We start from the raw sequence: 16445 nt of genomic DNA on the forward strand, positions 1-16445 counted from the left end.
TGTTTCAATGTATTCATTGAAGTTTATATACTGAGAAATAAACATGTTAAATTTAAAAATTTTGAAATGTTATTATTAAATGATTTAACATTTATTACCAAATAAAAACTGGTACCGTTAAATACCGGTATCAATTCCCAGGTACCGGGTATTGTATCAGTTCAAATGTGAAAGGTACCCATCCCTAATGGTCCATCAAGTGAGTTCTGGGTCTGCCACCTGTATCTTCTCCAAATAAGATCAGCACCCAGGCAAACTGGAGCAGATGCTCAAACAACCTCTGCTGGCTCGTTTTGATGTGAAAGAGCAACTACATAAAGCTCCTTGCAGATGACGGAGCTCCTCACTCTGCCTTTAAGGCTGAACCAAGGACAAGCTAATTTCTGCTGCTTGTATAAAGGATCTTCATTAGATCATGATCCATATCTGATGACATTAGCTAAAGGTCAGATTGTATTTAAAGAGCATCAGTTTTTGGCTCAACTGAAACAAACATAGCTGATAAGGTAAGGCTTGATGTGAGGTGAAGGACTGTCAGGATGGCAGTCATGAGTTCAACAGTAAATCTTAAGATGGAAACCAAAGTTATGCTGTAGAAAGTATGTTTTGTGAATACAATAAGGTTTAGTGTCACAGATAAATATCCTACAACAGTTTATGTTTCCTTATTTTTTGCCAGGGGTTGGTGGATGTATGAGTGTATGTAAGACACCTCTTTGTGGTCCTCCATGACAGTAAGAATGGTGTCTATGGTATTAAGGATGCTCAGAGCCATGACAGTCTTGTCCTCGTTCTCTTCATACTCTTCACTCTGCAGGACCCTGGTGAAGATCTCCGCCTGGTGGCACCAAACACAAAGTCATGTTTGCAATCTTTCAGACAAAATGTAACTCATATGCACCTGCTTGGGTCTCTATGTAATATTAATTTTATAAACAAAAACAAAACAAATCTGCTGCAGGTTTCTTGAGAGACGACGTAGCTCTGAAACCACTAGAAAATAAAGGAATAAAGCAGACACCATAGATTATATATGAGAAAAATGCGAGAAGGAAGCCAATATTGTAATTTCAAGGAAGACTGGGGAATAATAATTTAATTAAATTTAGTTTTATTTATATAGCGCCAATTTACAACACATGTCTCGAGGGACTTTATAAAGCCAAAGCAATCTAAACATACAGATTTTAAGTCGAGTACATTCCAGTTAATCCTAACTATCAAACAATGCAGTCGGATTCAGTTTATATATCAACCAATTTGAATAATAAACTGATTAATAAACAATGCAGTCGGATTCAGTTTATTATTCAAATTGGTTGATATATATATATATATATATATATATACAGTACAGACCAAACGTTTGGACACACCTTGTCATTCAAAGAGTTTTCTTTATTTTCATAACTATGAATATTGTAGCTTTACACTGAAGGCATCTAAACTATGAATTAACACATGTGGAATTATATACTGAACAAAAAAGTGTGAAACAACTGAAAATATGTCTTATATTCTAGGTTCTTCAAAGTAGCCACCTTTTGCTTTGATTACTGCTGCGCACAATCTTGGCATTCTGTTGATGAGCTTCAAGAGGTAGTCACCTGAAATGGTTTTCCAACAGTCTTGAAGGACAGCACAGAACTGATTAAGTTTCCTTTCCTTTCCCAAAGGGAGAAAAAAGGACCTGCAGAACCAAGCCTTTCATAGTTTTTGTCAGGACCTGATATAAGGTACAGTGTAAATCAGCTGCATGAATCAGAAGAGGGAAGGAAAAAAAACTAATTTAACTTCTTCCCAGCAGCTGCTCTGAAAAACAATGAATTTGTACCTTCCATAAGCATCAGTTAGCACTTGCGGACAAAAACTGCACCCCACTGTAAGTACTGTGTCAGAGACTGTATGAAGACCATTTGCATTAGAACTAAGCCTGTTTTAATGAGGTCTCTACCCATTAGATTTATGGGATTCAAACTCTGACAACAGAAAACAATACCTGAAGGAGAAGCTTCACACTACAATATTCATAGTCATGAAAATAAAGAAAACCTTTTGAATGAAAAGGTGTGTCCAAACGTTTGGTCTGTATTATATATATAGTGCCTGATCCCTACAGCATGTTCTAGCCTTTCTAAGAGAATATTGTGATCGACTGTATCAAATGCAGCACTGAGATCTAACAGGACAAGTACAGACACAAGACACATTATCTGAGGCCATAAGAATATCATTGACTTTCAGCAGAGCCGTTTCAGTGCTATGATGAGCTCTGAAACCGAGCATGCAACTTCTTATGTTCATTAGCCACATTTAATTGTTTTATTTTTCTTTTGTGTCTGAGTACTATTTATTTTTAGATTTTTTTAAATCTATTTTAATTTGGCCATGGGCGAGACATTGTCTTAATAGGGTAATAAGTGGGTAGCAGTACAGAAGCTGCAGAGAGGACTGTTAAACTACGACCCTGTTTTCTAGTCCGAACCCTAGGTTATCAGAGTTTGGGAGAACTAATAAATTTGGCCAAATTCCTAGAAAGAAGAGCTGCTCTATCCAAAGTGGGATGGATGCCATCTCTCAGGATCATACCAGGTCTTCCCCAAAATGTTCGCCAATTATCAATGTAGCCCACATCGTTTTCAGGACATCACCTAGACATTTGACTAAGGTTGCTGGTGTCTCAAGTGCCACGTTTCTGACTATGGAGTTGCTAATTACCAGAGTCAGTGGGTGTGTCGATGAGTGGGAAAATCTGTTAGAAACACAGACGGGTTGGTGGTGATCCGTGGGCTGGGATCTAGGACTATGCCTTCTACGTACCGGGCTCTGCTGAAGGAATGCTACAGGGAGCTGCCCTCAGTGGATCCGCGCTGGCTAAGGGGTCTCGGCTATCTGCCGATTTTTTTAACAGTGCGGAGCGGGGCCTCCAATTCAGACTAACTCACATTCAAAATTACAAAAATGCTACATTTATTACACGTGCCATTATCACTAAAGGTGGCAGAAGAATAACTGAACATCTGAATAAATTAATTATAATGAAAAACTACTAATTCTACGTTTTGGAGAGAGCATGGGTGGAAGAATATACAAAGATTCTTCGTACACCCGGTCAAAGAAAACTTGCAGATACAAAGTGCTGGAGACTATGCGGAGCTGAAAGGGTGGATCGCTATCATATTTTTTGGGGTAGTTCATTATTAAATCAATACTGGGATGAGATTAAATTGGGCCTTGACAATGTTCTGAAAACAAATATCCCGCTTACTGTTGAAACTATGTATTTAGGAAAGACAAATATGCTTAACCTAAGAAGATCTGAGGATTACAAATTGTTGTGGATCATGCTGGTGGGCAGCAAAAAGTCAATTACTAGGAGGTGGTGAAGTGGAAGAGTGCCTAAAGGGGATGACTGGTTTAAAATAATGCTTAGTATTTAGAATATGGGAAAACTGACCATTGTACTGTGATAGCAAAATCTGAAATGCTTTTGTCCTTCTGAGGTGACGATCTGTCTGGCCTGACAATGGCTTCCACCTTCCTTCCTGCTGGGCATCCCCACTGCATTTCAAAGCTAAAGGGGTAATGTTTATCATCACAGAGGAGTTGAGGAACATAGTAGAGAATTAATTCAATTTCTCACCTCTGCTCTTCCTGAAGGGAATTACAATTCTGATATAAGCAGGTGTTTCCCTTTGTCTGGTCAGAACGGGTTCGGCTCAACTCAGTAACACGTCTGATGCTGGAAACCTGTCTCCCTTATAAGGCTAAATTAATAAGCTGACTAAATGGTGATCATCGTTCTGTTTTGCTAGTAAATACAATTTTTCTTCAACAATTTCACATTGCTTGGCAGGATTCCTTGACTAAATTCCTCTAAGGACATCGACGGAGAAGGGCTAGGCCAGCCTTGGAAGAGTTTTCCTCGTCTCGATTTACTGTTACAGGGAACGAGGACTTCAGCGTCGAGGTTCTTGGAGGCTCAGAATTCTGGAATTCGGAAAGAACCAGATTTTTTCCCAGAGACAGTGAGGTCTTGAATCAGCATAACAGAATACCCAGATTCCACATTTTGCGATGAAGAACGCTTATTAACCGCTGCTCATGTGACATGCTTGCTTGACGTTGGCAGACATAGCGGGTTAAAATATTATTTTAGGGTTAGAAAATTATCTTTAAAAGGGTAATAACTTATCTCATTTAATACTTTCCAGTTATTTCTTTTAGAGAAGCAAGTTCTCTCTCTTGTCGTGGAATATTCAGAATCAATTATTCTAGTTATTAAAAAGCAGAGCAAGTTACAATACCTCCAAAACTCAGCAGTAACCATGTGTCTATGTCATTTTAAGGACAGATCTCATGAAGGAGCATTTTCAAAACCCAACACATGCGCAACACCTGATGGGCTCTCCTTCGGCCATTGCTTTTTGTTGTCAGAGTTTGTATCCCGTAAATCTAATGGGTAGCGACCACGTGAAATTGGGCTTAGTTTTACTGCAGGTGGTCTTCATACAGTCTCTGACACAGTACTTACAGTGGGGTGCAGTTTTTGTCCACAAGCACTTAGTTACGCTTATGGAAGGTGCAAATTCACTGTTTTCACAGCAGCTGCTGGATTGAGGTTATATTAGCTGTCTCTCCCCCTTCCCCTTGATTCTTAGTAATCTGAAATTACACAAGGTAATTTTAGATTACTAAGAAATAAAATATTGGAAAGAGGGGTTCTAGTAATGATTTTCTCCCCAACTCTCAAAATTAAAAAGGCAGAATTTAAAAAAAATTATGTCTTTCCTCCTTGTGAAATGCTATGTGGGACAAAATCTAGTTTGGGTTAGGGTTAAAATGTTAACGTCAGCTTAAAATACTTCTCTGCATTTAACCTGAGCAGAGAAATTCTTGAATACAGCTGCGATCAAATTGAGCCAAACAAAAAGAGAATTTAACAATAACTCTCAGGATTGTAATTGCTGTTATTATTACAGAGTTACAGTACAAACAATTGGCAAAGGGTTTCAGCATCAGTAAATTTGGATTCATGTAAGAAAAACTGTTGCTGTGCTTCTAAATTGTTTTGAGATCTTTTTGGACTATGTGCAATCATCTAAACAGGATCTGACGATTCTCATAACAAAATTGATTAATTACAGCCTTTAGAGATATTGCTGAGAAAAAATATTTTGAAAAGAGATTGTTAAAAAACATTCAGCATAACTCGTTTATGAAGTCATGACTCATAAACGAGTCATGTCTTCATACTTGGTAGGAATTAATGATTAGATTCACTTTGTAGGGTTTATGCATCAAAATTACATTAGATTTCCATTAATCTAATACTCATCTTTATTCAAGACAAATCAGGATGATATGAATTAATTCTAAGTGAGACATTGATGAACTGTACAACTGAAGTTTGAGTTTTCTTGTTAATGGAACTGAATTGGAGTTAAAAACAACTGGATTTTTTTATGTCGCTTTCAGTAAATTCATAGTGGCACATGGTTTGTCAGAATGTTTTTTGGTTCTATGTAATGTAATCCTGGTTATTAGAACATTTGTTTGAAAGTTTTGCTGGATTGATGCATGGGTTGGACCCTGCGTCAGAAGAGGGGAATTTCAGAATAAAGTAGCACGGGGTTACAAAACTGGAAGTCCAGACGCTGGAGCGACCCATGTCAGATCTTACTGGTCACCCACACCGCTGTCAAGGTAGCAAAGCGTGTTACCTGGATACCTGCATCACACTGCAAGAAAGCTCCAGCTCCTCCAGATTGAAGGATGCCTTGTGTCCTGGGAGCCAGGACACAAGGCATCCTTCAACTGAATCATCTACTGCCTAAACGGTGTGAGGACAGCGGAACACCACAAGACAAAGATATGTAAGCTGATCACCGGCGGGTGTTTGAAGAGGTGGTTGATGAACACTGTTCTTACAAGGGCACAACAATCCCTTGGGCAGTGCAACGTTATTTCAATTCAATTCAATTCAGTTTTATTTATATAGCGCCAATTCACACCACATGTTGTCTCAAGGCACTTCACAACAGTCAGGTACATACATTCCTATTAATCCTAACAATTGAACAGTGCAGTCGGAGTTAGCTTTTTATTCAAATTGGATAAAACGTTTTTCTATCTAAGGAAACCCAGCAGATTGCATCCAGTCAGTGACTTGCAGCATTCCCTCCTCCCGGAGGAGCATGTAGAGACAGTGGACAGTCACTGGCGTTGACTATGCAGCAATCCCTCATACTGAGCATGCATGTAGCGACAGCGGAAAGGAAAAACTCCCTTTTAACAGGAAGAAACCTCCAGCAGAACCAGGCTCAGTATGAGCGGCCATCTGCCACGACCGACTGGGGGTTTGAGAGAACAGAGCAGAGACACAAAAAGAACACAGAAGCGCTGATCCAGAAGTACTTTTTATGGGAAGGAAAAGTAAATGTTAATGGATGTAGCTCCTTTAGTCATTTCACCTAGAAAGAACAGATAAACTCTGAGCCAGTTTTCAAGGTTAGAGTCTGAAAGAGAGCAAATATAATTAGTTACAGTAAAAGCTCAGTCAATTTCCATGTCTAGGAGAGAGAAAGGGTTAAACACTAAAAGACAGGGCTATGTGGATCATCAGTAGAGGGTGAGCATTAAGTTGTTGCCAGCAGAATCTCGGACGATTCCCCTCTCCAGAAAGGTGTCACAGGCAGACACAGAGCCAGTCCAGGTGTAGCTTCTAGGAAGAGAAAAGAGAGAACAAGGTAGATTTCAGAATCTACTTAAGGCCCCACCGCCTTGCCTGAAAGGTAGAAATCATAAGGTCATCTGCCTCATTGCGCACACACCACGGTGAGAGACGGATAGGAAAATACAGGGAAGGCCTCTACACAGGCCTTTGCACATAACCTTTCTCCGGATGATAGACTGGCGACGTCTGCAGCAGAGAGACTGTCAGGCATGCGTCACGATGCTTACTCTCCTTAATTCCTTTACTGTGATTTTGATGATTTTACCACTGTTTAGTCTCCATTTTTTCAAACGATTATTTCCTTACTGTTAACGAACATTTTACATTCATCATTTTTTGTGTCTTGATTCTGATGATGCTATAGGAGTAATGAACACACAGTGTTGATGATTTGGGAATCATGTTTTATATTGCATTTTTTGTTGTGTTTCTTTTATTTCTGGTCATTCCTTTACCATGTCGGTGACCGCCTTGGCGGAGGGGTCATGTGAGTATTTTCCTGCATGATTGTTAATATACGAATGTGTTTTAATTTCCGTTGGAAAGGTTTTTTGCTCACACAGAGGATGACTGTTTCCCCTTTGTCTGGTCAGAACGGGTTTGGTTTCGCTCAGCTCAGTAACGCGTCTGATGCTGGAAACCTGTCTCTCTTATAAGGTTAAATTAATAAAACTGATTAAATGTGATCATCATTCTCTTTCGTTAGTAAATACAATTTTTCTTCAACAGTACTTAGAATGGAATTGGACAAATTGAAATTCATCTGGGAGGGCTGGTTACAATATGTGAAAAAACTGAGAGGGGAGGGGTGGTGTGACTTATGATCCTCCTCTACCCCAAAGTTCTAAGACAGTCGTAGTTGGTGTTGATAACAGGTATGATTAAGTACACTAAATGACTTATGAACCTGTAACAGATGATAAGACAATGGTTATCCACCATATTATCAGCTACATCACTACAGAATTACTTTATTGTTATAGTTTGAAAGATGAGTTCTTTTCTGCCTTTTTTGTGGGTGTTTATTTTGTTCTTTTCTCCCATTGTTATTTAACATAAATTACAAACTATAGTCTGTAGTGAACTGAAGTTATTGTCCTTTTTTCTTCTAAAACATTTGGGAATATGGGAGCACCATGTACTTTCCTTTTTCTTTATCTGTTTGGAAATTTTAAATAAAAACATAAATTAAAAAAAAAGAAGATAAAGGAAAAACAAGATTACCCCATTTATTATTATTTATCTGATTCTTTAAAATATTTTAACTGAACTCCAAAAAGTGCATTAAATAACATGCTGTTAGTTGATGCAATTATAGATCAAAAATGGTGGGAGTTCTTCGTTTTCCTGCCATTAACAAATCAGGAAAATACATCTAATTTCAGTGTTTGATTTACAGAGTCAATCAAGCACAAACTGGCCTCTGATTTGTGTTTTTGTATTTCACAAACTGAGAGGTTTGAGACACTTCAAATACTACTTGTAACTCAGTAACAGTTTGGTAAGTCTAGACACAGACAGAGCACTTTCCTACCAAGTTTTGTGTCATGTCCACTGCTATAGCAGCCATTTCCTGGTTGTATTCACAAATCATCTTCTGAATGACGTTGGTCAGGTCATCATTCTCCGTCTCTCTGACCACATGTAGCAGCTCCTGCATCACCTGACGGATATATGGCCTGATGTACAGCTTGGCTACACACAGAGCAAAAGATGCAGTGTAAGGACTGTGCTTCCTCCTCTAATCATAAAGCTAAAAACAATCAAACAGTTTTGGTCAATGCACCTTGTTCCTGATTGCTGACAAGTGTCTGCAAAGCAATGGCTGCTTCCACCTTAACAGGCATCTCTTTGTCATCTATCAGGTCTTGTCTGACCAGCTCCACTGCGTTCCTGAGTACCAGCTCGTCATGGAAACGCAGAGGGCTGAAGCAGTGCAGCACCCAGCATGACTGGTGGAACACAGCATTGAAGTTTAGGTTTGTACAATGCACCCACAGGGCTTTAAAAATAGACTAAGATCAGCTTTTCTGAAAAAGGAGTGTGTGGGTGGGACTGTACTTACCCTGGCCCGGAGGTAACCCATTGGAGAGTTGAGTAGTGGAAAAACATAGTTTTGCAGCATCAACTCCATTTGCTCCCTGTATATTCTCTTCTGTCAAATAATATTTACCAAACCACACTTCAAACATGTGTATCACATTTTATTCAGTCATATTTTCTAATTAGGAGCTCAGCCACAGAATTGTGTTCCCATATACCTTCAGTAAGAGCTCAGCAAGAGCTCCAATGCAGTGCAGCGCTCCATCCTTACTGCAGGGGTCAGCAGAGGGGTCTACAAGGATCTTGTGGCAGAACTCCATCATCTGAGGAAGAACCTGACAAGCAGAAACCATGAACTTCAGGCTGTGTTTAGGAAACATTCCCCTAATGGACATAGATGCACATTAACGTTGGACTTTTCTTAAAGCAGTTCTATTGTTCTTTTTCCAAGGTGAAATGACTTTAAATAAAACAATTGGATGCACAAGTTCAAGTTTATTGTGGATTTTCTCTTATCCAAAAAATAAAAAACTAATGTTCATAAAATGTGTCCACAGTGTATTTTACTTTTATCGCTGTAAAGGTTTGACATGTGATTTGGCACACTTAAATCGGAGCAAACAAAGAAACAAACTTGGGGTTACTCAAGGCTGTATTCATGGGCCACTTTTATTTAATATCTATATGATCGCCTATCTCAGATTATCAAGTACTACAACATGTTTTACCACTTGTATGACAATGAGAAAACCCATGTATCTTAAAAAAAAAAAAAAAATTACATGACCATAGTGTTGCTGTATTGTTAGTACAGTTCATGAATCAATGCATTCATAATATCATTTAGTGGATTGGTCAGAATTTCCTTCAGTTTCATGCAGAAAAGACAAGTAGTTGATTTAAGTCCCAAAATACAATGTTAGACATCAGTCGCCTACTCTGTAAAGCCATATTATCGTGACCATATCTTTGGTGTTTATTTGGTTTATATTTAAAATGTAATGTTTCTTATTTATTTGCGATACTTAAATTTGGCCATAGTTATTTTAATATGTTTTAATGAAGTTTTTTCTGTCTATGTTTCTTTATTTTGCAGCACTTTGAATTATTTTGTTTATGAATAGTACTATACAAATAAACTTGCATAGGATGAGAGCCTTCAAACACAGCTAAATCTACACTGCCTCTGCAGTTCTATCTAAAAGAACTGAAAATACTCTTGAAAATGTCAATGAAGTTCTGATTATTTCAGGCCTATAACCTGTCCGGTATCAAGATGATCCAAAGGCATCAAATGTTCCTAACCTCTTTCCTCTTGCGAGCAGCTTTACACAGGAGGCTCTGTGCAGCGGTGGCTGGAAGGGAATGGTCGTCATAGAGATCTGCAACAGAACAATACACAAGAAAGATCAACCACGTCATCTACAGACAGCAGAGTGACAGAGTCAAATCAAACTGAAAGTTTAACAGAAATACATTTGGTTTCTAAGGTTTATACTGGTTTTACTGCAAATGAAAGACTCAAAACATATGCACATTGTATAAAACAGGTGAGAAATTCATGCCAATTAAAGCTTGAAGTAGGTTTAAATGAGCAAAATGATCAGATTTTTAACACACTGTGTATGTGTATGTGTGTGTGTGTGTGTGTGTGTGTGAAGATGATCAGATTTTTTTTTTGACCACTCACTGAACTTCATCCGGATGTACTCATATGGGTCCTCCTGCCACAGCCTCTCATCCTCATCTCTGTAGCACATTAGAGGGAAGATAACCTCTTGGCATATAGTCTGAAAAAGACAAAGGTTGTTATGAATCCTTACTAAACTCTGCATTCAGAACACAAATTGAGAACAAATAGTTAATGAAATTGAGCTCAAATACACTTTCAAATTGTTATTACCACCATATATTAGTAAATCCTTCAAATAAAAAAATCCCATGAGTCAGGTACATATGCACACATACCACCATATGTGGCTTCATCTGTTTCCAAGTCAGTGAGTGTGACAGGCCCTGGTTGAAGTAGTTGAGGCACTGTTGCAAAACCCGAGGAGTAACAAACTGACCCCGTCGGTGCTGGTCGACCACTTTCAGCAGGACCTGCATGATACAATGCAACACAGAAAGGTAAAACCAAAATCATCCCAGTCTAAACTGTCAAGTTAAGCTAATGCATTAAATCAAATGTCAAACAAATGCTGCTAATCAAAGCATTAAAATCTACAGAGCAGCATGTAGTGGTTGATGGCTTTGAATATAAAAGACATTTTGCGTGATTTCACTGATACTGATGCACAGAGATGAAGCAAGATATCGATTACTGAGTGGAACCATATGATTTTCCAGCTTGACCAGGCCTGACCAAAATCATTTCTTGGGGACTGGGGTGATGGTGGAGCATTTAAAGCAGGAGGGAACCTCACACAGCTCCACGGACTTGCTCTGTGTCCTGTCTTCTTTCTGAGCCTCTTTTCGCATATCTCCCCAATTGTGAAATATGGATCTGGTCAGCTGGTCTCTCAACGCAATTGATAACATTTTCTTGACGGGAAGACAGGGTTAGGGAGAGCCCTCTAGTGCAGACGGGACATTCTTCTCCGGATACACAATAGACTCCTGGCAGAAGTGGAGGATTGTGTGTCTGACGATGATGTCAGTTGAGGACGTGGAAGATGTGCACATAATTGGATTTCTGATAGCAGGATTTCTGCTTTTCGGAGGTTGCGGTTACCTGGCATATAGTGAATTTGGGAAAACGTCGGCAGCAATTTGGCCATTGCAAGGCTGCCCGGTTTATGTAAATGGATCTGCAGAGCTATCAACACTCAGACTGAAATGTTAAGGGAGCGGAATCGCAAACTGGAAGTGATCCTATAAGATCGCAGGCTGGCTGCTGTTCTTGGACTTAGAGGTGAAATGGGATAAATCTTGGAAAAGTTGCACGCTCAGATCTGGCGAAAGACCAGGAATTTGGCTGTTTGGATTTGCGATTGAGAAGCAACAGCGAGACTCTCAAGGCTGACGGAAAATTAAGTGTCAGCCTGACCCAAATAATTGTTGTTTTTCTGAATCTGGCTCCCCTGCACGGCTTTGATGCCTGACTATCTTCAACTTCTCCTGGAAGTTATGTAAACACGATGCTCTTGTACCTCTGCCCCCTCCCTGTCCTGAGGTGATCTGTGGACCTGCTCAGAACTGTGTGGCCGGTTGATGAACATTCCAACGTATCATCAAGGACAGTGGCCTCTGTGACAGTGCTTCGTGGACTTACTTTGCACACACTCACTTGGAAATCTTTGGCGATTAGCAAGACACACTCAATAAAGGAGTGGTTCTGCAGTTGGGGACCACAGACCACTTCTCAGTACCTATGCTTTCTGGCTGATGTTTTGGTCACTTTTGATTGTTGGTGGTGCTTTCACACTCGTGGTAGCATGAGATGGACTCTACAACCCACACAAGTGGCTCAGGTAGTGCAGCTCATCCAGGATGGCACATCAATGCGAGCTGTGGCAAGGTTTGCTGTGTCTGTCAGCGTAGTGTCCAGAGCCTGGAGGCGCTACCAGGAGACAGGCCAGTACACCAGGAGACATGGAGGAGGCCGTAGGAGGGCAACAACCCAGCAGCAGGACCGCTACCTCCGCCTTTGTGCAAGGAGAAACAGGAGGAGCACTGCCAGAGCCCTGCAAAATGACCTCCAGCAGCACCATTATATACCGAGATGAGATCCTCAGACCTGAATCCGATTGAGCACATCTGGGACATCATGTCTCGCTCCATCCACCAACGTCAAGTTGCACCACAGACTGTCCAGGAGTTGGCGGATGCTTTTTTTCTAGCACAGGATGAATTCCTTACTACAGAGGACCTAATGAGCCAATTACACAGGGGCTAACCCTTACCAGTAAACCCCCAAGGATTATTAATGTCATTTGATTTGTTTTTCTTTGTTTGATTTTCAGTATCATTGCGATGTTTTTTTTTTCATGTACAGCAATTTGAGTGCCTTGTTGCTGAAAGCACTATATAAAAAAATTACTTGACATGACTTAAAGATATGAGTGAAGATGGGGTTTATACTGTGTTCCAACCTTGGAAGTCCGAACTGGAATGTCAGAGTTACGTCATGTCCAAGTTGTAGCATTCCAGTTTCCTGCTTGTTTTCATTTGTATTGCTAGCAACAGCAGTCTTACAACAATAACAATGACAATGACATTGTTATTGTTAGGACGCAGTGTTTCGTTTATAAAAACAGCACGAAACACTGCGTTGAAACGTTAAAACATCTTGCCGTATAAATACTGAAAAGTAGTATGTGTACAACTAAATGTTGCATAACTAATAAAGACCTGCTAAAAACAGTTAAAGTAAGAACGTTTTACTACTATTGATACAAGAAGCAACCATGTTGAATGTGGAAGTCGGATATGGTCGTGTTGCCCCAACTTTCCGACTGGTAATTCCGACCTTCGCGGGACGTTCCAGTTGAAATTTTCTACTTTGAGGTCGAAAATTCAGATTTCCGAGTAAAAATTCTGAGAAAAATTCCGACTTCTTGATTTTCAGGTACAGAGGGGAGACATCTTAAGGACTTGGAGCTTTCTTCCCTTTCAAACAATGGAAGATCCCATTAAAATCTTCCTCTTTGATGTTTAGTGCAAGCTGGAGGAGAGAGAAGGTGGTTGTAGAGTTATTGGTGGGAGATGCAGGTCGACCCTTTGTGTGAGATTGAGATGTTCAAGGTTGGTGAAAAAACAAAAAAACGAAACAATTCAGATTTTCAGCCAGGTGGGGTGTCATCACAGCATGGGGTGTAGGGCTCTTACAGTTGGTAATAGTTTGCAAACTCCACACTGAAGTACTGTCATTAGCTGAGATGCTGTTTTTTATTTTCTCATTGTAGGAACCTTTGGCTAGTTTGGTCTCCTTTGATAGTTTGTTTCTTGCCTTCTTATAAAGGGGCAGGTCTCCAATTTGGTAAGCCTAATCTTTGATTGGACACAGCTGCCTCAGATGTCAAGTCATGGTCATGGACGACAATGCTCCAGCTCATCAAGGTTGCATCATTGCGAAATGGCTAGTGGAGACTGGGGTACCTGGAATGGAGTGACTTGCACTTTCGCCAGACCTGAATCCAAAAGAAGAGTGGGAGAATGCCATGCCTCAACAAACCAGACGTCCACCTGTCATACTTCGTTGTCAAGCTGTAATTGATGCTCAAGGACACATTTAGGGCACAAGGACACGTTATTGAAACATACATTTTTTGTTGTGGTATACCCACCACTGTTGTTGGCTTTTGTTTCAAATAATTGGTTGAGATGAGGAAATCAACAATGCATGATTTCATTTAAATGCCCTACTTTCATGATATAATAACACTGTAGAGGGAAGTTTTTACGTTTCCATAAATTTTACTAGAAAGCCCAATATCACAAACTTTTTGTGAGTAATGTATATATGTGTATTTTGGTCTTTTTTGCATGCCTTAGCTATTTTAGACTAATCTCAGGGTTCGGGAAGACTATACTACAATAACAAGCTGGCAAATAGGAGCTACATTCATTTAACACAGCAAAAAAGGGTTGAAAATGAAAAAAACGGCACAGAATGTCCCAAGAATCCCTTGAGCATCTCAGTGACACAAGCTGACCTGTTGTATGCCCACTGTATATGTCCTGAGGAATAAATCTGCACAAGCTAACCTGTTGTATGCCCACTGCATATGTCTTGAGGAAAAAATCTGCACACTCTTGGTACTCCTTGGTCACATTGCCAGGGCTTCCATATCTGTGGTTAAGACCAAAGGGATGAGGATGATTACTTTGCTCTCTCTGAGAACTCTAACTCTGCTTCTCTGCTCCTGGACCCACCGCTCAAACAGTCTGGTGATGATGCGTAACGCCCACTTCTTACACTTCCACCACGCCAGCTCCGGACGGTCATCTTCATCAACTTCCAAAGTCTCCTAACAAACACATACCTTGGTCAGTTGAAAGTGGAAGACCTGAAAACACTTCTGCAAAACTCAAGTCTTCATTACATGAGTTCTTGCTGACATAGCTATCAAAAATAAAGAAGGATTTTTATATTGTTGCATTCTAAGAGAAATGTGATCATATTTCATGTTGTACTGTGACAAAAAAACATAGCATTAAGAAACAAAACGGGTTCAGAGTTTTCTAAAGCTGACAGACATTAAAAAAGATGTTTGTGTTCTTATTTTAACAGCACATGACTTTCCAGTAACACCAACATTCCACTTCTACAGTGCCTTATTCACACTGATGGAACATCTTACATTGCAAGCACAACCCCATTTTACAAGATATTTTACTCTTTTGTGTGATGGACCAAAATAAAGTTCTGTATAACTTTTTCACAACTAAAAATGTAAAACGTGTGAGATACATTTGGATTTCACAGGTCCAACTCCAGTAGACACTATTTTAGTATGTCACCCTGCTTTAAAAATTTCCACAATTTTCTTCCTGACCTGCCTGCCAATTTTTTCTAGCAAACCTGCGGAGATCAGCTGCCATTTTACTTAGATTCAAGTACCCACAGATAGACTTTGTTTACTAATTAGGTGACTTCTGATAGTATCATTGGATTTTAGCAAGGGATATCAGAGTAAAGGGGACTGAATACCAAAAAAAAAAAAGGTTTAAATTTCTTCCACTTCACAATTACCTACTGCTGTTGGTCTGTCACATAAAGTCCCAGTGGAATAGGTTTGTGGTTGGAACATGACAAAATGAGGAAAAGTATATTCTGTAGAAAGAAAAAACTTTTTTCTTTGTCTTACAACAGGAACGTCTCGGTCCATAATGGCTCGCAGGATTTCCATCCACTGCGTCATCACTGCATTGTTGATCAGCCGCAGAGGCAGCGAGTACTGTAGGATAGCATCAAAGTTAATAGTATCCCATTCCTCAACACAACTGCAGAAATTTCTCATTTCTCTCCATCAATGTTAATTCATCGTTATTTTCAACAAAAAGGTTCGGGCAGTCATTTCTGTTCAGCTCCATCGAAACTATCCAATGAAAAAAATATTTAATAGATTGCAACTCTGTTTTTGACTGTTAGAAAATCATATAAAAATAAACCTGAATCAATTTTTCTCCACAAATCAACTTCATGTTACCGTACATGCTAGAAATCAATGTGGTGTAACAGTTTTCTCTTTCTGATAAAATTCCCAACTTTTCAGGGGGCTGAGTGATGAGACCAATGGCATTAAGTGTGAGGTGGATCATGTCAATCTACTGGACAAACAAAGAAACACAAACCTACCTGGACAAGAGCGTGGAAGATCTTGATGACCTGTTTCTGGATGAGGACAGAGAAAATGGTGGCATCGGCTAGTAGCTGGCTGATGAGCTGTTGAATCCTAGGCAGAAAAATCTGCATGGCTGCCAGCAGCGGCTCCCTCTCATCCGCCTTCCTGTACCTGAAGTCCACAAACACAGCAGTGACATCAGTTTACCTCAGACTCCCTCTGAAATCAGGTAATAAAATACAACATTATTTCATCATTGTTCATTTATTAATTCGAGTTTCTAGTAGATAATGTGATAACCCTTCAGCCTTTATTTTTTAAAACCCCTCGCTTTAGGGTGCGCCTGAGCAGATAATTTTTTCACTGTCCCTAGCTTT

At 39.7% G+C, this 16445-nt stretch overlaps 1 protein-coding gene across 4 annotated transcripts in view; it reads right to left on the bottom strand.

Annotated features, from left to right (window-relative positions):
* The window catches only part of ipo8 (importin 8), a 54755-nt gene that overhangs the window by 27004 nt on the left and 11306 nt on the right, over positions 1-16445 (bottom strand). For 3 of the 4 annotated variants that reach the window (XM_047389729.1, XM_047389728.1, XM_047389731.1), the window contains exons 5-16: positions 16083-16239; positions 15592-15681; positions 14657-14751; positions 14489-14573; positions 10748-10882; positions 10470-10569; positions 10085-10161; positions 8998-9114; positions 8802-8891; positions 8523-8688; positions 8271-8431; positions 713-838 (exon numbers count right to left, since the gene is read on the bottom strand). In XM_047389729.1, the coding sequence (XP_047245685.1) occupies positions 713-838; positions 8271-8431; positions 8523-8688; positions 8802-8891; positions 8998-9114; positions 10085-10161; positions 10470-10569; positions 10748-10882; positions 14489-14573; positions 14657-14751; positions 15592-15681; positions 16083-16239 (1399 nt within the window). Of the gene's footprint in view, positions 1-712; positions 839-8270; positions 8432-8522; positions 8689-8801; positions 8892-8997; positions 9115-10084; positions 10162-10469; positions 10570-10747; positions 10883-14488; positions 14574-14607; positions 14752-15591; positions 15682-16082; positions 16240-16445 lie in introns of all 4 variants that reach the window. The other variant, XM_047389730.1, reaches the window with a different exon arrangement.

The sequence above is a fragment of the Girardinichthys multiradiatus genome, chromosome 17, assembly GCF_021462225.1.
Source record: "Girardinichthys multiradiatus isolate DD_20200921_A chromosome 17, DD_fGirMul_XY1, whole genome shotgun sequence".
Lineage (NCBI taxonomy): Eukaryota > Metazoa > Chordata > Actinopteri > Cyprinodontiformes > Goodeidae > Girardinichthys > Girardinichthys multiradiatus.